Source organism: Castor canadensis, chromosome 13, assembly GCF_047511655.1.
Source record: "Castor canadensis chromosome 13, mCasCan1.hap1v2, whole genome shotgun sequence".
NCBI classification, from domain to species: Eukaryota; Metazoa; Chordata; class Mammalia; order Rodentia; family Castoridae; genus Castor; species Castor canadensis.
The window spans coordinates 39,505,455-39,526,329 of record NC_133398.1 but is presented as its reverse complement, the minus strand read 5'-3'; the positions used below and the strand labels follow the sequence as shown (position 1 = coordinate 39,526,329).

Below are 20,875 nucleotides of genomic sequence, written 5' to 3'. Positions count from 1 at the left end.
TGTCCCACCCTCACTGACCTCACCCTCTCAAGAAGTGTTCCAATGGGAGCAGTGTTAAAATACTCATCATTATCTGCTTATTGGCTTCTCTGAGTTCTCTGAGTTTTTCCATTTGGCCATTAATTCTGTTTCATGGACTCTTTTTTACTTAGCCCCTTAAATATTTGTTCTGTTATAGTTCCAATTTATACTCTGCTTAAGATATCTCACACCCATTAATTTAGCTATTACTTATGCACTAATGATTCAAAATAACTATTAGTAGCCTTGGGGTTTGAACTCAGTACTTCATGCTTCCTACGCAGGTGCTCTACCACTTGAGCCACTCCGTCAGCCCTTTTTTGTATTGGATATTTTTGTGGTCAGGTCTTGCTTTTGTTGTCTGGGCTAGTCTTGAACTGCAATCCTCCTGATCTCTGCCTCCTGAGTAGCTAGAATTACAGGCATGAGCCACTCATGCCTGTCTGGTCTTGGGGTTTAATATATCAGTCCTAGTTTGGAGGTGTGGCTCAAGTGATAGAGTGCCTGCCTAGCAAGTGCAAAGACCTGGTTCAAACCTCAGAACCACCAAAAAAAAATGAACTTAATATATCACCCTGAGAGTTGGGCAGGAGTGGAAATGGTACAATAGAGAATAAAAATTTGGGGCTGGAACTTGGCTAAAGTGATAGAACGCTTGCCTAGCAAGAAAATAAAAATTCGGCACATGTACTGTTTGTTTTTGTTTTTATTTTTATTTTTTTGGCAGTGCTGGTGATCAAACCCAGGACTTCACACATGCTAAGCAAGCATTTTACCACTGAGCCACATCCCCAATCCCTGACCCATGTACATCTAGCACCCATATACCTTAACTCTGTTTTGGGATTTTTATTTTTGAGACAGGGTCTCCATGCGTAGCCCAGGTTGGCCTCAAACACAGATCATCCTGCCTCAGCCTCTTGATTAGTAGGATTGTAGGCATTTGCCATAATGTACAGCTGGTACTTGGATTTTTAAAAGCTTCCCAGGTAATTTTTTTTTTCTTTTGGTGTTCATTCTTTGAACAAATGGTAGAATTCACTAGTGAAGCTATCTGAGCCTGAATTTTTCTTTTGGGAAAAAGTCTTTGTTTTTTGGCAGTGCTGGGCTTTGAACTCAGGATCTCACACTTGCTAGGCAAACTCACCTCTATCCCTAATTGTTTTTTCTAAGAGAGTCTTACTATGTAGCCCAGGCTGGCCTCAAACTTGCCATCCTCATGCCTAAGCATCCCAAGTGCTGGGATAATAGGCATGCAACACCACACTGACTGGAAAGGGGTTTTTTGTGTATATTGTTTTGTTTTTTTGGTTTTATTTTAAGACAGGGTCTCATAATCTAGCCTAGGCTCCTATGTGAGCCTCCCATGTGCTGGGATTATAGGCATGCACTACCACACCTGGCCTTATTTTTTATTAATAAACTATTTGTTAGAATAGTTTTCAGTTCATAGCAAAATTGAGTGTAAATTACAGAGCATTCCCATATCCCATATCACCTCCTCTACTATCAGGAGAGTTGAAATCATATGGTTATATCCTGTTAAATTGCCTTCACTTGGCAATGTACATTTAATTTTCCTTCATGTCTTTTCATGGCTTGATAATTCATTCATTTTTAGCACTGAGTATTACTCCATCATCTGGACTTTTTTAAAATGATGTGTTTACAGCTATGAATCTCTGTCCAAGCACTGTACTTACCACCTGTCATAAATTTTATTGTACCATGTAAAGTGTTTTTGTATAGGACAGGCAGGATAAATGGCTTACTTACATTTATTTACAAGTTTGGAAAATAATGAGTAGGTTCTCTAGTGTGCCAGTGATAAATGTATTGCTTTTCAGCTCTAAATTCATCCTTTTTTCCTGCTCTGTGAAATTGAGTGGGGTACTTTAAACACTTATCCTTTGTCAGCTGGCACATATTAAGCTTGTCAGTCGAGGACACTGGAGAAATGATGCTGGAGGTAAGGGTTTTACTTCCTGCTTCTGGAGTGTCAGGTGACTAGGCTTCTGTGGTGCGAGCAGATTTTCCAGTGCCAGGCGCTCCTTCAGTGCACATGGCTTCTTCATTGCCTGACTGTTGCAGTGTATGGTGTCCAGTAGCTACAAACTTCTCCAACATTCCTTGCAGGTGAATTACAGTGAAGTTCCTCCACTGGGTGCTGGTGGCTCACAGCTGTAATCCTAGCTATTTGGGAGGCAGAGATGAGGAGAATCAGGTTCAAAGCCATCCCCAAGCAAATAGTTTGCAAGACCCCCATCTCAAAAATACTCAACACAAAAAAGGGCTTGTTGAGTGACTCAAGTGGTAGAATGCCTGCCTAGCAAGCATGAAGCCCTGAATTCAAACCCTGGTACCGAAAAAAAGTGAAGTGCTTCTGTGAGACACTAAGAATGACTTTCACCAGCACCCTAGAAGATGGATGTCTGGCCATTTCCTTGCCATTCTGTGAGTCCCAGGCATGTCCTTGACTCTACTCTGGGCTCTTCCTTGGACACTGTCAGCTGTCCAGGGAATGGGTGCTCCTTAGAGCTGCTTATCCTGTATTCTTTTAGAGTCCCCTTACTTGTTTACCTAGCCAATCCCCTATTACTACAACCCCTGCTTATTGTTAAGTTGTGTGTGTGTATATGTGTGTGGTACTGGAGATCGAATCCAGGGCTTCATCTTGTTAGGCACTCTACCACTTGAGTCACACCCCCCCAGCCCTAGTTGTCTTTAAATAAAACCTTTCCACAAAAAGAAAAAAATAACAAACTTAAATTACCCTATTTAAATTAATATGTGATTCTCCGTATGTTCTCCCTCATGCAGACATTAGATCAAGGGCAAACACAAGGGGATTGGACTTCGATCACATGATAAAGCGAGAGCACACAAGGGAGGTATGAGGATAGGTAAGACACCTCAAAAATTAGACAGCATTGTTGCCCTCAATGCAGGGAAACTAAAGCAGATACTTTAAAGCAACTGAGGCCAATAGGAGAAGAGGACCAGGAACTAGAGAAAAGGTTAGTTCGAGAAGAATTAACTTAGAAGGTAACACACACGCACAGGAAATCAATGTGAGTCAACTCCCTGTATAGCTATCTTTATCTCAACTAGCAAAAACCCTTGTTCCTTCCTATTATTGCTTATACTCTCTCTTCAACAAAATTAGAGATAAGGGCAAAATAGTTTCTCCCGGGTAACGAGGGGTAAGGGGGGGTGTAAGGGAGGGGGCGGGGTAAGGGGGAAGAAATGACCCAAACATTGTATGCACATATGAATAAAATAAAAATTTAAAAACAAATATGTGATACTCCTGATTGACCTAGACTCATACTCCTGGTATTTGTAAAAGCAATAAAATTTATTTGATAAGCTGACCCATCAAAATTAAGAATTTGTGGGTAGGCATGGTGGTGTTTGCCTGTAATCTTAGCACTTGGAAGGCTGAAGTAGGAGTAGTAGTTTGAGTTTGAGGCCAGCCTGGACTATAATAGCAAGACCCTGTCATTGGTGGCTTCTGCAATCCTAGATACTCTGGAGGCAGAGATCAAGAGGATTGAGGTTCACAGCCATCTTGAGCAAATAGTTTGTGAGAACCTATCTCAGAAATACTCAACACAAAAAACAGTGGCTCAGGTGGTAGGGTGCCTGCCAAGCAAGTATGAGAGAGGCCCTGAGTTCAAAGTACTACCAGTACTGCCCCTACCCTCCCCCCAAAAAAAACCCTGTCTGAGAAAAACAAGGATTTATGTTCACTAAAGGACAAAATTAATAGAATTGATGTGTAGAAGTCAACTTAAATGTCTGAAACTGCCAAGGAGTTACTGTGCACAATATACAAGAAACTGACCATAAGAAAAGTACAGCATCCCCAACAGAAAAATGGGAAATGGATATGAATAAGCAGATTAAAAAGAGGAAACTCAAAAGATCACCAAATCTTCAAACTCAGGCTGGTGAGTTTCACACCTGTAATTCCAGCACTCTGGAGGTTTAAGACAGAAGGATCACGAGTTTGAGGCCAGCCTGGGCTACATAGTGAGACCCTATCTCAAAAAGAAAAAGAAGCAAAAAAGAAAACGTCCAAACTCATTAGTGATTAGAGAAAAACAAATTAAAACAGGATACCACAATTTAGAAAAAGTTTAAAAGCTCAGTAATGGTTGTATCTCATATACATCTCAGGCAGTCCCATTCTCTCAATCACATGTGCTTTCACTCTAGTCCAAGACCACCATTGTCTTCTGCATCAGTGAAATGCAAAAACAAAACTGATCTCACTTTTTTTTTTTTTTTTGAGACAGAGTCTTCACTATGTAGCCCAACTGGCTTCAAATTTGTGATCCATCTTCATTGGCCTCACAAGTGCTGCAATTACAGCGTTGCAACACCAAACCCAGATCCCACTTCTGTTCTTGTTTCCCGGAATTCATTCTTCCCATGGGAGCAAGAGAAATCATTAGGTGTAAATTAGATACCACTTCTTTGCTTAGAACCTTTCCAGAACTTCCCAGTGCCCTTGAGATAAAAGCGTTAAAGCAGTATCTTCTCCCTAAGTATCTCTTCTGTTTCATAATGTGCCACTTTTCCTTTGCTCATTACTCTCTAGCCACTTACTAAGGAGGTTTCAGTACCTTGGACACTTCAAGCTCTTTTCCCTCCCCATAGCCTTTGCGCATGCTATTCCCTCTGTCTCAATCCTCACATGGCTTTCTCCTCATTCTTCATTCTACTCGAAGCCTGGCCACCTTTTCTGGAGCAAATCCAGAATGGCATTTGTTGCCATTACTCTCTTTCTTTCTTTTTTTTTGGCAGTACTGGAGCTTGAACTCAGGGCTTACACTTCGAGCCACCATCCCTTTTTTGTGAAGGGTTTTTTCAAGATAGGGTCTCTTGAACTACTTGGGCTGCTTTTGAACCTCAAGCCTCCTGATCTCTGCCTGAGTAGCTAGGATTACAGGGGTGAGCCACCAGTGCCTGGCCCTGCTCTGTTTATTTCTTTCATAACACTAATATAATTTGTAATTGTCTTGTTTTTACACCTTGGTTTTGTCTCCCCTATTGAACAGTACAATTTCATGAAGAAAGTGACTAAGTCTACCAGCCTAAATTTTCATGATAGTGCTCCAGCACTCAAGATAGTGTCCTAGACAGAGCAGACACTAAAACATTATGTGAATGAGCCCAGCACCAGCGGCTCTCGCCTGAAATCCCAGCTACTCAGGAGGCAGAGTCCAGGAGGACTGAGGCTCAAAGCCAGCCCAGGTAAATAGTTCTTGGACCCTATCTCGAAAAAAATACTTCACAAAAAAGGACTGGTGGAGTGGCTGAAGGTGTAGGCCCTGAGTTCAAACCCCAGTACCACTAAAAAAAAAAAAAAATTATGACTAGATCTATTTCATATTCTTGGAGAAGTCTTAACCACTAAATTACAAATGCAGATACTTCACATCTAAATGTGTTCTATTTAGTAATGCAAATATTATGGTACAGTCGGACAAAACTACATTCTATAGAATTTTTTCCTTAAATTTGTCTTTTAAACTGTCTTATATCTGAAAGTTACTTATTTCTCAAGAGTTGTGTGTGTGTTGTACCATGAGCATTTTCTCATAGAAGTTCAAAGACTGAATGACAGCAAGAGACATACACAGGTCTGATCTGAGAAGAGATTTTCTTCTAATGGAGATTGTGTCAAAATTGGAAAGAGCTTAGTACAACACTTCCTGAACTTTTAGTCTCCCACTTGTGGTATTAGGTTAAGATTAAGTTAGTTGCATTCTGGGAAATATCCTGTCAATTATTGTGATTGCTTTGTTTAGGCCACCCACACTGTGGGTGGAAGTACAAATTCTCCCTGAAGGGAGAATTCATTTGTCATTTCAGCAAAGCCTTGGATGAACAGGGAAGTAGGGAAGAATTTCTTTTTGTTTTGTTTCTGTTGTTTTGAGACAGTCTTATAATGTAGCCAAGAACTCTTAATCCTCTTGCCTCAACATTCTGAGTACTGGGATTATAGGTGTGCACCAACATGTCTGGCAGGGAAGGATTTCTTTTAGTCTCTGAGTTCATAGTAGAGAGTTTGTGAGAAGATTCTGGAAGTTTCCACTGGTAGGAATTAAGCCAATGCTCTGCTACACATGGAATTTCTAGGCCTAGAAAGAAATGAGGTCTTTTGGGATCCTAGGATGGTTAATTTTAGCGTCAGTGGTAATTGCTGTCTGCATTGCCTTTGTAATCCTCAAATTTTGTTAAACATTACAACTTGGTCTTCCTTTGCCTTGGGGATTTAAGGAAGGTTCTTGTAACTGTTTGAGAACAAGTAGAGTGAGGCATTCTGCATTCCAAAGAAGCCAGGTGAGAGTCTGCAGTAGTTCTCCCACAAATTCCACAGCAGCAAATCTTTTTTTTTTTTTTTTTTTTGCAGTACTAGGGTTTGAACTAAGGGCCACTATGAGCACTCCATCAGCCCATTTTTTTGTGATGGATGTTTTTGAGGTATGTCTTGCAAACTATTTTGCCTGGGCTGGCTTCAAACTGCAATCCTCCTGATCTCTGCCTCCTGAGAGCTAGGATTACAGGCATATGCCACCGGCACGCGGCAGCAGCAATGGTCTTAAGACAGTTAGCTTTGGAAACAAGCTTAAGCTCTGGGTCAGTTTCTTTTTTTCTTTCTGGTGTGTGTGTGTGTGTGTCTGTGTGTGCACATGTGTTTGTGCGTGTGCATGTGTCTCTGTGTGTGGATATCAGCGTGGGGGGGTGGGGGGGTGGATGTGTGGGTGGGTGAGTGTGTGTGAGAGAGAGAAAGAGAAAGAGACTGTTGCCCAGGCAAGCAACCAACTGAAGTGATACTGGCATGTAGCACCAACATGACTCAGTTCTTCTGGGTCAATGTTTGAAATAAAAAGAATTCCTAAAGGGTTTTCAGAAATGTTGGCACCTAGTAGAATGGACTTTTTATAGTCTTTGAGATTAGATATTAAAAGGAACTGCTAGAGAGTGTGAGTATGATCAAAGTACATTATATGCATGTGTGAAAAATCACAATGAAACCCCTTTGAAAACTTAATAGATACAAATAAAAAAATTTTTTTTAAAAAAGAAGAAACTATCCCTAAGACCAAAGGAGTCAGGGGCATCTTGGCTATGTTTGTTTTTTAATTTCTGAAAACAACAAAGCCAAAACTAAAGGAAAACCTTATTTTAAAAAAATTTAAGCTGCACACTGATAGCTCATTCCTAGTAAAAAGGCAGAGATCTGTAGGATTGAGGTTCAAAAACAGCCTAGGCAAATAGTTCACGAGACCCTATCTTGAAAACACCCAACACAAAAAAGGGCTGGTGGAGTGTCTCAAATGACCTAGCTAGGTCACACTTGCCCAGCAAGTGTGAGGCAGTGTGGGTTCAAACTCCAGTATAACAAAAAAAAAAATTGTGGGGCGGGACACTGTAGTTCACACCTGTGAATTCAGCGATCAGGAGGATAGCAGTCCAAGGCCAGCCTGGGCAAAAACTTCTAAAGACCCTATCTCAATCAATAAAAGTCCAGCATGGTGGTGTGCCATCCCAGCTACTTGGGAAGCATAAATAAAAAGATCAAGATCCAGGCTGGCCAGGGCATAAAATGAGAGACCTTATTAGAAAAATCCCTAAAGCAAAAAGCGCTGAGGGGCATGGTTCAAGTGTTATAGAGCCTCTGCCAAACAAGCAGGAGGCCTTAAATTCAAACCCCAATACCCGTTGGGAAAGGAAAGTTTTCTGGAGGAAACTAAACTCAGTCTTATCTATAAAGTTGGTTAATTAGGCAAAAGGAGGCTAATTAAGATTTAAGAGGTGGAGAAAGGAATTAGGGTGAAGATTCCAAGCCAAAGGAACAGCTAGGGCAAATGTACAAAGAACAAATAACACAGTGTGAGCCGGGAGATGGCTCATGCCTGTAATCCTAGCTACATGGGTGGCTGTGGTTGGGAGGTTAATGGTTTGAGGTCAGCCCAGGCAAATAGTTTGTGAGATGGCAATTCCAAAATAACCAGAGCAAAATGGACTGGAGGTTTAACTCAAGCAGTAGAGCGACCTGTATTTCTGAGCTAGGCTTTCAGAAGGATGTTCCTTCAGAAGGAAGCAGCATTAAAAGCACCCTGAATCAAGAAGAGTGGAGCAGTGGCAGTATCATAGCCAATGAGGTTTATCCAAGTGCGATTATTGCTAATTGAAAAAAAAAAAAAAGAAGAGTGGAAAACTATCCCAATAAACACATTTTGGATAAAAATTTTAAAAATGCATTTCTGGGCTACATAGAAATCTTCTCATAATTATTGCTGTTTTTTGTGGTATTGGGGATTGAACCCATGGCCTTGCTCATGCTAGACAAGCACTGTACCACTTGAGCTACACCGCTCAGCCCCCCCTCCTTGTTCTTATTTTTTTTTTGCAAAACTGGAGTTTGAACTCAGAGCTTTGCACTTGCAAAGCAGGCTCTCTACCCCTTGGGCCACACCTCCAGTCCATTTTGCTGTGGTTATTTTGGAGATGGGTTCCATAAACTATGTGCCCAGGCTCTCCTTAAACCATGATCCTCCTGATGCCAGCCTCCCAAGTGTCTTACAGGCATGAGCCACAAGCACCTGGCCCCAGCACTTTTTTAAAATATGTATTTTTAAATTTTCCTTATCAACTACACTGAATTTTATTATTATTTTGTTTTTGAGACAGTCTTACTGCTACCTTTGTCTCCACTAGTCTCAAACTCTCAGTACTCCTGCTTCTGCCTCCCAAGTAGCTGGGATTATAGGTATTCACCACTACACCCATCCTGCCCATTTATTTCCTGTTGACTTTAGAAGTCCTTTATCAAACCTGATTTGTGAAATGACACAAAACAACTCCGTCCATTCACTTAAACTTTTTTTTTTTATTGTGCTGGGGGTACATTGTGCCTCTTACAAACGTTCTTACAATATATCAAATATATCATACTTGAATTCACCCCTTTCTTCATTCTCCTTTATCTCCCCCCCTCCCCTTCCTGGAAGAGTTTCAACAGGTCTCATGTTTCCATTTACATGCATGTTAAACTTTTTTTTTCTTTAAAAACTATTAGTAACTCCAAATTTTCTCCCTGTTTGCCAATTTGCCTGGCCAAGTTCTTTATTACTTTTGATATATGACTTAACTGTTTTCTGACTGATTTATAAGAGCTGTGTACTAGTGCTGTATTTTGTTGTGTTTGTTTTGCTCTTTTGAGTGCTTTTGAGAGTCTTGCTGGGTAGCCCAGGCTGGCCTCAAAGCCACCTGAGTAACTAGAATTACAAACACTGAGGTTACATACGTGTACAACTACATTAGGCAGCCTATTGTTTTGCAGATTTCCCCCCCCCTTATACTGCTCTACTTGTTCTGTTTTGTTTGGGCGGTACTGGAGTTTGAACTCAGGGCCTAGCGCTTGGTACAAAGGTGCAGTTGCTACTCCACCAGCCCAAGGTGTTTTTTTTTAAAACCCTAATCCTAAACTATTAAGAAGGTGATGTTCGAGCTGACTCCTGAAGAGTACATGAAGTTGGTTGACTCGCGGAGCAAAACGGCACAGCTGCTGCAGAACACAACACGTCTCAAAAAGTCACAATTACGCAAGCCCCTACCCTCTCTCGTGAGATTCTCGCCACTTCCCTCTACTTGTCTCTTCCTTCCGCTCGGCGCGTGGCGCGTACACATGACGTCACGGAAGCGACGCAAGTAGATTCCGGCCGCGCAACCTCCGTGGCTGTGTACCCCACACGCATAGATGCACTTTGTCGGTGCCGGAAGTCCGGGGCACGTGACTGGGTGACAGCGCTTGCCTAGCTGCAGGTCTCGTTTTAGGTGCTGCGGCACGGGATGGCGGAGGCGCCTCCTGTCTCAGGTACTGTCCTGGCCCGCGCGGTACTGGGCCCCTCTCAGGGAGCGGAAAATCTGGTGTCAGGGAATGAAGTCTTGTGGCCTTCGGCTATGTGTATCGCGAGAGTAGGGCGTGCTAGAGTTGGGGATAGTGGCTCCGAAGGGCCAAGCCACGCGCGTTGCGTGTACGGAGACCTCCACCATCTTCAACTGGGTGGTGAAGCCTGGCAGCTGGGTTTCCGAGGATTGCGGGCTTGTCCCGGCGCCCCGTGAGTTCATGTGGGTGTCCCGTCCTTTCACTTGGCTCACTCTGGCCTTTCTGGGACAGCATTGCACCGACCCTGCCAGACGGGCGTCGGCTAAGTCCCCGTGACGGTAGCGGGCTCTGGATTCCATCGAGTTTGCGCGCTGCGCTCGGGGTGTGTTCCTAATCTCCTAGAGTGGCGGCGCGCGCGAGCCGAGCCCTAGAGGTTTAGAGTCTCAGTTTCCTCTTCTGTCAGTTGGGAGTAATAGGAATTCCTATAAAGACTCCTGCTCTGTCCTGTACCTGATCCGTGATCTTTAGTTAATTCTCTCTCCCTTCTGGAGTTGCCTCAGTGTATAGAGACGGCCTTATTTGACTGTTGATATAACGTCCATTTCCTTCAGCGTGTGCGATAGATCCGTGTTTTCCACACTTTATGGACAGTGACCACAAAGAAACATTTTGCACCACGATTTTAGTGCACACTTACATAAATACAGACGTGAACCACATGTTTCAGGAGCATTGATTTCTTTCAGTGTCAGCAATATATTATTTTGTTTGACTTTAAAAGATACTTGACACAAAAAGAAATACTTCTCACAACCCACTACATTGATTTGATTTCATGACCTACACTTTAAAAAAAAAAAAAAATCACAGCAGTTTCCAGCATGGAAACATTGGTTTGAGTCATAGTTTTGCTACTGAACAGCTACCAGTAAGATTGCATGTATTTGTGTACTGGGTGGCAGATAAGATGCATTTATTATTGTGGATCTCTGTTTTAAAAGCTGAAAAACATAATGCATACACTAGTCCTGATTTTGTTCTTGTTCCATCTAGTCCTTGACAAGACCTTCTAATTTTTTTTCTTTAGCTGTACTAGGGCGTTTGAACTCAGGGTCTCACACTTGTTAGACAGGCCATCTACCACAGATAGGGTCTTGTTTTTGCTGACTTTGGATTGCGATCATCCTGCCTATCCCTCCCCCCCATAGCCAGGATTACAAGAGTGTACCACCATGCTTGGCTTCTTTGTTGAGATGAGATCTCACTAACTCTTTGCCTAGGCTAGCCTTGAACTGTGATCCTCTCCGAGTATGATACCAGCTATTTCCACGTGGGATTACAGGGCACAATCACCTCTGGCTCCTTTACTGTTTGAAGTAGAATTGGGCAAGAGCTAGTACTGAGTCAAAAGTTTTTGACCAGTGGGATTGTGCCCCAGTTTTCTTCCTGCCCTCCATAGTGTATTCATTGAGTCCCCTTGTCTGAGACCTCCTCACTTCCTTTGATGTTTGTTTTTGCTCTAGTTCCTATTCTGTGTTATTTTAGCATATCTCTAGCTCTCACCTCCCCCCCCCCGCCCCCCCCCTTAAGGTTCTTAAACAGCAGCCTAATCAGGAGGAATCTTTTTTTCATGGGCAGATTCTCCAATGCCAACTTTGTCTCTGGATTTTATAAACTACCAGTTGGTCTTCCTTTATTCTGCTTGATTCACCTGTGTCCGCCTGCCTTGTTATCTTGGATCGCTGGTACTTACTTACATTAAAGCCATGCTGTACTGCCTCATGTCTACTGGAATGGCCCTGTCTAGATCAGTTCATTACTGCTCGATGTGACATACCCTTTTCCTGTAATTTACCATGCTGTTCCGGCCAACTTTACTAACCTTATTTCCACCCCCTCTCCAGCTTTGCCTCTTCAAGCAGGAGAGAACTGTACACCTCTTGGTCCAGTTTACCCACTATTTGAAATTATCTCCACCACCTTCTGAATTTGTCTAATCTTCTTGTTCTTTTTTAAGAACCTACACTCCACCCCCAGAACTCTGCCTGTGTGAAAGTGTTCAGGACAAATTCTAGATTAAGTGAGAGGTTATCCTGTGACCTTTATGATCTCATTCAATTCTTTACTATGTTTCTATGGTAACTGCTACCCTCCCTCTGTCAGTGTAGTGCTGTGTAAGAGCATGATCTCTAATGCTACACATTCTGAGTTAGAATTGTAAATCTGTCTTGAAATACTTATGATGATGTGGACAGGTTACTTTCTCTGTGCTGCTTCTCATTGGGAATGTAAAGAATAAATGAGTTAACACACATGAATAGTGTTAGAATAGTTTGTGCCACATATTAAGTACTTAATAAATGCTAGACGTTATTAAATCTGAAACTCACTGGCTCTGCACTGTACCCCATCTCAGCTTTAGTCTGTGTTTCACCTAATCTAAAGTCTAAACAGCAATAATAAAGTGTTGTTTTTGCCACTTTACACATGTCAGTTTGCTTTACTCTTCATAGCAACTCTTTGATGTAGAGATTATTGCTAACTCCAGTACATATAAGAAAGCTTGCATAAAGTAACTTGCATAAAAGCACAGTAAGGCAGGATTATAGTGGCACATAATTTTAATCCCACTGCTTTGATTGTTGAGGCAGGAGGATTGTAAATTTGAGGCCAGCTTAGTTAACATAGACCCTATCTCAAAAAAACAACAAACAAAAAGGCATAATAAATGATGGGCAGGCACTTAAACTCATGTCTTCCAGACTCCATTGATTCACAGTATTCTATATACTAGTTCTGATTTTGTTGCTAACTAGTTTTGTGTCTCTAGGCAAATCATTTCTTCTTTGGACTTCAGGAACTGAATTGGCTATACTAAGAATCACGGGGACAAAAATGAGTGGGTTTAAGTATGGTTAATTTTTGAGACTTGGGCATTCTAGAGGGGTTATGTGTGGAAAACCCCAAATATATTTCCAGGAGGAAGAGATGGAAATTGATACACTCAATATGCTAATATTTACTGTATGAAATTTTATTTAAATCACATGTCACTCCTTTGAAATAAGTACTGTCATCCTTTATTATAGATATGAAGGTTAAAAATAGTCAAGTGATATTCTCTCAGCTCATAAGTTGGAAAGTTAGACTTTAAACCCATTTTAGCTGACTTCAAAGTCTGTTTACTTGATGTTTCACAATGCAACTTTAGAGTTTTGAAAGACTATGTGGAACCTACTAACTGATATCTCATCCTTGTACTGTTAGCTGACTTTACTTTTTATTTACTTACTTACTTTTTATTTTTTATTTATTTAATAGTTGGATAGGGATACATTGTAATATTTACATAATGTGTTTACAATATATCCTAGTTAAATTACCACTTCCATCATTCTCCCTCATCCCCTCTTCCAACCGCCCCCCCCTTTTTTTAAAAGACAGGATTTTACTATGTATGTGATCAAGACGAGGCTGCCCTTGATCACAAAATCCTTCTGCCTCAACTTTCTGAGTGCTAGGATTGCAGCATGCACCACCATGCTTGTCCCTTTTTAACTTTTTTTTTGGTGGTACTGGGGTTTGAACTCAGGGCCTCAATACCACTTGAGCCATTCCACCAGCCCATTTTGTGATGAGTTTTTTTGAGATAGGGTCCTACAAACTATTTGCCCAAGTTGGCTTTGAACCACGATGCTCCTGATCTCTGCCTTCTGAGTAGCTAGGATTATAGGCATGAGTCACTGGTGCCTGGTCCTTTTTAACTTTTTGATAAAGTAAATGCTTATGAACCTAGTACCGGATGGCCCAGATGAGGCCAGCTCTAAACTGTCAATGGCGATCACTGTGACTGCTGGGCATGAGATTATCAGTTTTCCACAAGCACCTTGAATCCATCACCTTCACAAAGAACACAGATCTCAGTAAGAACCTGTTTTATACAGTGTCCTTAGGAAAATAATTTTTAGATGGTTCTTAGTCTTATAGACTTTATGGGTGGCACATGAATTTCTTTATTGGCATGTCTATTTCTTATGTCCTAGGTACTTTTAAATTCAATACGGATGCTGCTGAGTTCATTCCTCAGGAGAAAAAAAATTCTAGTCTAAATTGTGGGACTCGAAGACCGGACTTGAATAGAATTGGCAGAAGAAATTATAGTTCATCACCTCCCTGTCACCTCTCCAGGCAGATCCCTTATGATGACATCTCTGCTGTTCATCAGCACAATTATCCTTCTGGAAGCAAACCTAAAAGTCAACAGACTTTTTTCCAGTCTTCTTTAAATAAATCACTCAAGAACCATGGTCTTCAGAATCAACCTTGGCAAAAGTTGAGGAGTGAAAAGCACTATACCAGAGTCAAGAAAGCACAAGGGCTCAGTGACCAGACCTCAGATACAGCTAGTTTAGAAAGTGTGACTATATCAGAGAGTGGGACAAATCCCAGAGAGCACAGCCCTTCTGAGAATGAGAAGGAAGTTATCAGCGCAGATCCCAGGGGAGCAAAACCCAAAAAAGCAGCGCACTTTGTATATAGCTATGGTAGAGGACCAAAAGTCAAGGGGAAACTCAAATGTGAATGGGGTAACAAAATAACTCCCAAACCTGAGGATACTGGACCTGAAAATGCTAAACCTGTGGGGACCTCCCACCCTGATTCTTCAGATGCATCCTGTAAAAAAGGAGTATTGGATGGGTATGGAGCTAGACGAAATGAACAGAGAAGATACCCGCAGAAGAGGCCTCCTTGGGAAGTGGAAGGGGCCAGACCACGACCAGGCAGGAATCCATCAAAACAGGAGGGTCAACGACATATAAATACAGGACCCAAAAACAACATGGCTTCCATACCAAAGGATAATCTCAGTGAAAGACCAACAAAATCAGCCTGTGACAGGGGGAATTTGGCAGTCATCAACAAATCTTCCAGAAGGGTTGACCAAGAGAAAAATGCTGTAAGGAGGCAGGACCCTCAAGTGATAACCCCTATCCTTCGAGGCAAACAGAACCATGTGCTGAAGAATGTGGAAACACATACAGGTAAATGCCTAAATGGGTAAAAATATATTTTTAGATATTATTTTTAAGTAATATATTCACATAATTTAAAAACCAGAAATATTAAAAGGTACACAGTGAAGTCTCTTTTCTTCTGTTTTTAATTAGCATATTAAAAAGTCTTTATCTTGTTTTATTTTATTTTTTTTTTGGCTGTACTGGGGTTGAACTCAGTGCCTTAAGGTGCTTGCTAGGCAAACACTCTACCACTTAATCCACACACCCAGACTCTTTTTTTTTTTTTGGGCAGCATTGGGGTTTGAACTCAGGGCCTCACATTACTAGTTAGGCACTCTATTGCTTGAGCTACTCCCTCAGCTCTCTTTTTCTATCTTAATTTACCATCTGCGTTGGTTCTGCTACTACCCATTGTTTTCTTTCCTAGGAGGTAACCACTTAATTGGTGTTATATTTATCCTAAGCAAATAAAAACAAGGATTTTTTTTTCCCCCAAATAAGGTACTTTTAAAGAGTTTTTGAAAATGCAGATAATAGGTGCCAGGTGCCATAATCATAGCTACTCAGGAAGCAGAGATCAGGAGGATTGCACTTCAAAGGTAGCCCTGGACAAATAGTTGGTGAGACCATATCTAGAAAAAAACCATCACAAGAAAAGGGCTGGTTGAGTGACTCATGCATTAAGAGCACCCGCCTAGCAAGCATGAGGACCTGAGTTCAAACCCCAGATCTTCAATAAATAAATAAATAATGCAGATAATAGTTAAATGAGTTTTTTGAGTTGTGAAAGCAGAAACGGGATGATGATATGTCTACTGCTTCTGCTGGTTTCATTCTGCCTTGTCTTATCTGTCTGCTCAGTTGCAGCAGTTCCTAACTGTCTCACCATCTCTTAATTTCCCTTTTTCAGCTCATCTAAAATACATCTTGAACTCTGTGCTTGCCTTGCTTACTTCCATTTACTGGTTCTCATCACCTGCAGACTCTGGCTTCTACTTTTCTCAACAATCTCTCATCTGTTGCTTCAGTTTCTACCATTTTTATTTCCTGGATTCTATACTGTTTTGCCTTTCTGTGCTGTTGTATTCAACTCTTTCTGCATAGAGTTCCTATATTACTGGTGATTTTTTTTGTGGAGAGGGAGGCAATACTGGAGTTTAACTCAGGGCCTCATGCCTACAAGGTAAATACTTTACGACTTGATCCACATTCCCAGCCCTTGATGCCTTTTTTAGTTACTTTTCAGATAAGGTTTCCTGCTTTTTGCCCAGATAAATCCTTCTACCTATGCCTCTCCATGGAATTACCAGCTCGTTTGTTGAGATGGGGGGGTCTCACTAACTTTTTGCTCAAGGTCGGCCTTGAACCTCAATCCTCCTCATCTCCACCTCCCAAGTAGCTGTGATGGTAGGCATGTACTACCGTGCCCAGTTCCTCACTGGTAAATTCTTTTGATGTTTCAAAAGCTAGTTACATATTAATTACCTTTACTCATCTTTATAGATAGCGTTCATTTCTTCCAGCCCCTTTCTGTTATTTATACATGTTTCTGTTTCAGAATTTAACACTGGAAACCATAATTTATGTATCCCCTTGTCTATAAACCTCCCCTAGTCTATAAACCAGTTAGAAGCAAATACTGTATCTTTTTTTTTTTTGTAATCGTCCTGCATTTAAACAAGTAGCTGTGTCCTTTTGACTGTTGAGACACTACATCCTTACCTTGAACTGAAAACTTCTTTCTTATACTTTCTGTGCTTTTTGGGTTTTATCCTCTGGAGCAGCATAGCAACCAGTCTGTCCTCACAGTTTCCCTTCTCATTTCATTGCTTCTTTTTTTGGGGGCGGGGGGCACGGGTGGAGGGGACTGGGGTTTGAACTCAGGGCTTGCAAAACAGGTACTCTACCACTTGAGCCACACCTCCAGTCCCTTCCTCATTTCAAATCAGCCTCTTGCACTCTTTGAAGACATCCCTTATTTGCCTCTGCATGTAAATCATATCAAGGCTAAATAGCCAGGTGTGGTGGTGCGTTGCATATAACCTCAGCACTCGGAGGCTGAGGCAGATCAGCAGATGATTGTAAGTTGGAGGTCATCCTGGGATAGACATAATGAGTTTGAGGCCAGACTAGGGTGATATAGCATGGCCCATGAAGCTGCCATCCCCTGCTCAGTGCTCGTTCCTCTCCAGCTCCCTGAGTTCAAGTCCTGGAGCTTGAACTCAGGGCCTTGTACTTGCTAGGCAGCACCCTGCCACTTGAGCCACTCCTTCTGCCCCTATTACCTGTTTTTTGAGGGGAGGAGGGCGGCATTGGGGTTTGAACTCAGGGCCTCATGCTCGCTAGGCAGAAGCTCTTTTTGAGCCACTCTGTGAGCCCTTTTTCGTGATGGGTTTTTTTGAGATAGGGTCTCATGAACTATTCCTCCGGAGCTGGTTTTGAATTGCAATCCTCCTGATCTCTGCCTCCTGAGTAGCTAGGATTACAGGTGTGAGCCACCAGTGCCTGGCCCCAGTACTTGTTTTTAAACTCGTCTGTAGTTCTTCTAGTTGCTTGCTTCATCAAGCAATCCTTCTTGGGACCTCAATATGCATGTGAAGCAAAGCAATGTTGCGGCAGAGTGTTTTTGTTTGTTTCTTGTAGTACTGGAGATTGAATTTAGGGCCCTGCACTTGCTAGGCAGGTGCCCTACTGCTCTACCACTTGAGCTGTGCTACCAATCCCATGGCAGGGTTTTGTTATTTTAAGTTTTTGAGACAGGGTCTTGCTGTGTAGCTTAGGTTGGCCCCTAACTTGCAATCCTCCTGCCTTAGGCTTCTGAGTGCCAGATTACAGACAAGAACTGCCACACCAGCTTTAGGTTTCCCTTTAATCAGCTACACTAAGTGTCTTTATTCCAGGCATTCCCTAGGTGGGGAGAGCTATTCCAAAAACTTTGGTAAAGCCTTAACTTTCAGGACAAGAAGTTAGGAAACATACTAGATATCACTAGGAAGGCAGATGCCTTTATCCCTTCATTCACTTTGTAATTATTGGTAGACACTGGAAGTTCTATCTTGAACAAGGTCACTTGGCCTTGCCCTTGTCCACAGAATTTATAGTCTCAGGATGTTCCTTCTTTTTTCTTTTTTCTTTTTTGTACTAATCCAGGGCCTTGAGCTTGCCTACCAGTTGAGCTTGAGCTATGACTCCCTCCCCTAATCCCTTACTTTACTTTGTTTTTGAGAAAGGATCTTGCCAACATTGCTGGGACTGGTGATCCTTCTGTGTCCACCTCCCAAGTAGCTGGGATTACAGTAACTTAGAAGAAACAGTATTATAGAATGATTAAAATGTGAGTTTTTGAGTCAGATATTGATAAATTTGAATTTTAAAGTTTCTAGTTTTATGTGACTTGTGTAATCAGTCTGTGTACTCTGGGCTTCAGTAACTTTTTTTTTTCTTTGACTGTAGACAAGAAGTTTATTAAGAGCAAAGCTCCCACATGAAATGGAAAGAGGTTGCCCTGAACCTCAATTTCTTCACCTGTAAAATAGTACATGTGCTGCAGCCTTGTTAAGAGAATTAAGTAAACTGTATAAAGTGTTTTAACACAGTATTTGTATTTAAGTTCAGTGATTTTATTTATTTTTTTTAATGTGTGATTTTATTTTAACTTATTTGGACCTGAAAAACAATAGCATCCCAAGGATGCTCTAGCTGTGTTATGAGAAGTATATGTTTACTCTGATATTTTCCTGGGCAGGTTCTTGGGAATATTTCCTCAGTTATAGGAATCCTCACCTAAATGTCTCCTTTAGTTCAGCATATTCCTGCCCCTTCCTTGCCACAAAATCTGAATAGACATCTTACTCAGAAGCAAATATCCCTTAAAGTCTGCATTTAGATTCTCTTCCCAAATGACTTAATCCTTGATTAATTAAAGCAAGGAAAAGAGTTTCTTTCTCTCTTTTGTTCTGTCTTTTAAACAGGTTCTCTGATTGAACAACTAACAACAGAAAAATATGAGTGCATGGTATGCTGTGAATTGGTTCGCGTCACAGCTCCGGTGTGGAGTTGTCAGAGCTGCTATCATGTATTTCATCTTAACTGCATAAAGAAATGGGCAAGGTCTCCAGCATCTCAAGCAGGTCGTTATTTCTCTCTTCTTAAATACTTACATTCTCATTCGGGTTATAAATGTAGCCTTAAAGATACTATCTAAATCCTATTAAATACTTTATTTGCAAGTAGTGTATGTTGCCTTGATCACATGTTTCAGATGATCAGAATTAAACTGTAGATCTTAAACCATCTAAATATAACAAAATTAAAATATTTATGGAATATGGTAAAATTTTTATTGAAAATTATAGCTTTCACCAAAGTGTCAACTATAGAAAGCAATTATTATATAGTTCACTTTAAAATTTATATAAAGCAGTTGTTTAATTTCCCTCAGGATGTTGAAGTTGTTTTTGCCTTTCACAAATCTCTATAGTATATTTAGGCTTTTCCCAACATATACTAGTATTTACGGATGATGCAAATGTTACTATTAATGCTTCCTGACTGAACTGTGGCTCTCTAATTCAGAACATCTGGGTTTTCCTACATATACTCAAATAGCTTATTCTGGTTTTTTTCAAGCCAAGATTCAGATAATGTTGATACTAGGCATAGTTGAACATGGATATACCTACTTGATTCACTGTATCTTAAAGTCCTTTCAAATATAAGCCCAAATGCAGTATTTAAGCAAAACATTTTGTTTTATGAATTTGTTTCTTAAATATCTGATGTAATCGATGTTGAAATTATTGTCTCTGCCTCAATAGTGTGACTTCCTATAGAATTAAGTATTTAAAAATTTCTTGTGCTCAAGGGAGATATGAGGATAGGTAAGACACCTAAAACACTAGATAATATTTGTTGCCCTCAACGCAGAGAAACTAAAGCAGATACTTTAAAGCAACTGAGGCCAATAGGAGAAGGGGACCAGAAACTAGAGAAAAGGTTAGTTCAAGAAGAATTAACTTAGAAGGTAACACACATGCACAGGAAATCAATGTGAGTCAACTCCCTGTATAGCTATCCTTATCTCAACTAGCAAAAACCCTTGGTCCTTCCTATTATTGCTTATACTCTCTCTTCAACAAAATTAGAGATAAGGGCAAAATAGTTTCTGCCGGGTAACGAGGGGTAAGGTGGGGGATAAGGGAGGGAGGGGGCGGTGGGGGTGTGTGTGAGAAATGACCCAAACATTGTATGCACATATGAAAAAAATTAAAATAAAAAATTTCTTGTGCTCTTTGGGGCAGGGGTGCTGGGGCCTAAGCCTAGTAAAGCATACACTCTACTTCTGAGTCTTACTTGTGCATCTAGAAGAAAATTTATTTGACATACTCTCATTTTTATGACAGATGGCCAGAGTGGTTGGAGGTGCCCTGCCTGTCAAAATGTTTCTGCACATGTTCCTAATACCTACACTTGTTTCTGTGGTAAGTTTGTTTGCATACACTGGATTGTCTTTCACTTCATGCATTGTACTTCAGTGCTCAGTCCAGCAAAGGTATTCTGCTCATCTTGTTTTAGAGGTTACTAATAAGATTTCAAAGATATGAGTCTAGAAGACCATACTCATGTGGTCCACCACACAGTTAGTCATGGGCGTTTGTGCTCTTGCCATGCTGTTGTGGAGATGGGCCTTCTTGGTCTTAGCTTGAGACCACAGCTGACAAGGTGGCAGAGGCAGGTGTTGATGTGTCTCCCTTTTAGCTGTAACTGTAACAGCTTTGATATTTCTGATTCAGACAGTGTGAGTGAGCTCATTCCTACTGCTAGCCTATTTCCTGTATGTCTTTCTCATCTTTAATGACTAATCTTCATCTAGTTAATATTTCAGCTTTTGTTTCTTAACTATTTGTCTCCCTCTTTGAACCATTGAATT

General features: G+C 41.1%; 1 protein-coding gene and 1 long non-coding RNA gene across 6 annotated transcripts in view; one reads left to right on the top strand and one right to left on the bottom strand.

Moving 5' to 3' along the window:
- Window positions 1-2,048: 2,048 nt before the first annotated feature.
- LOC141415411 (uncharacterized) lies at window positions 2,049-9,792 on the bottom strand. Its single transcript, XR_012440401.1, has 2 exons — window positions 9,657-9,792; window positions 2,049-2,214 (listed from the first exon to the last, which is right to left on the bottom strand). It is a non-coding gene; the product is annotated as an uncharacterized lncRNA (long non-coding RNA).
- Nfx1 (nuclear transcription factor, X-box binding 1) overlaps window positions 9,753-20,875 on the top strand; it is a 59,882-nt gene continuing 48,759 nt past the window's right edge. For 4 of the 5 annotated variants that reach the window (XR_012440390.1, XM_074051606.1, XM_020163853.2 and 1 more), the window contains exons 1-4: window positions 9,753-9,916; window positions 13,972-14,970; window positions 18,918-19,076; window positions 20,349-20,426. Coding sequence is in view for 4 of the 5 variants with exons in the window: in XM_074051606.1 (XP_073907707.1) it covers window positions 9,892-9,916; window positions 13,972-14,970; window positions 18,918-19,076; window positions 20,349-20,426 (1,261 nt within the window). In the remaining variant the exon portion in view is untranslated. Of the gene's footprint in view, window positions 9,917-10,057; window positions 10,161-13,971; window positions 14,971-18,917; window positions 19,077-20,348; window positions 20,427-20,875 lie in introns of those variants that run through there. The other variant, XM_074051608.1, reaches the window with a different exon arrangement.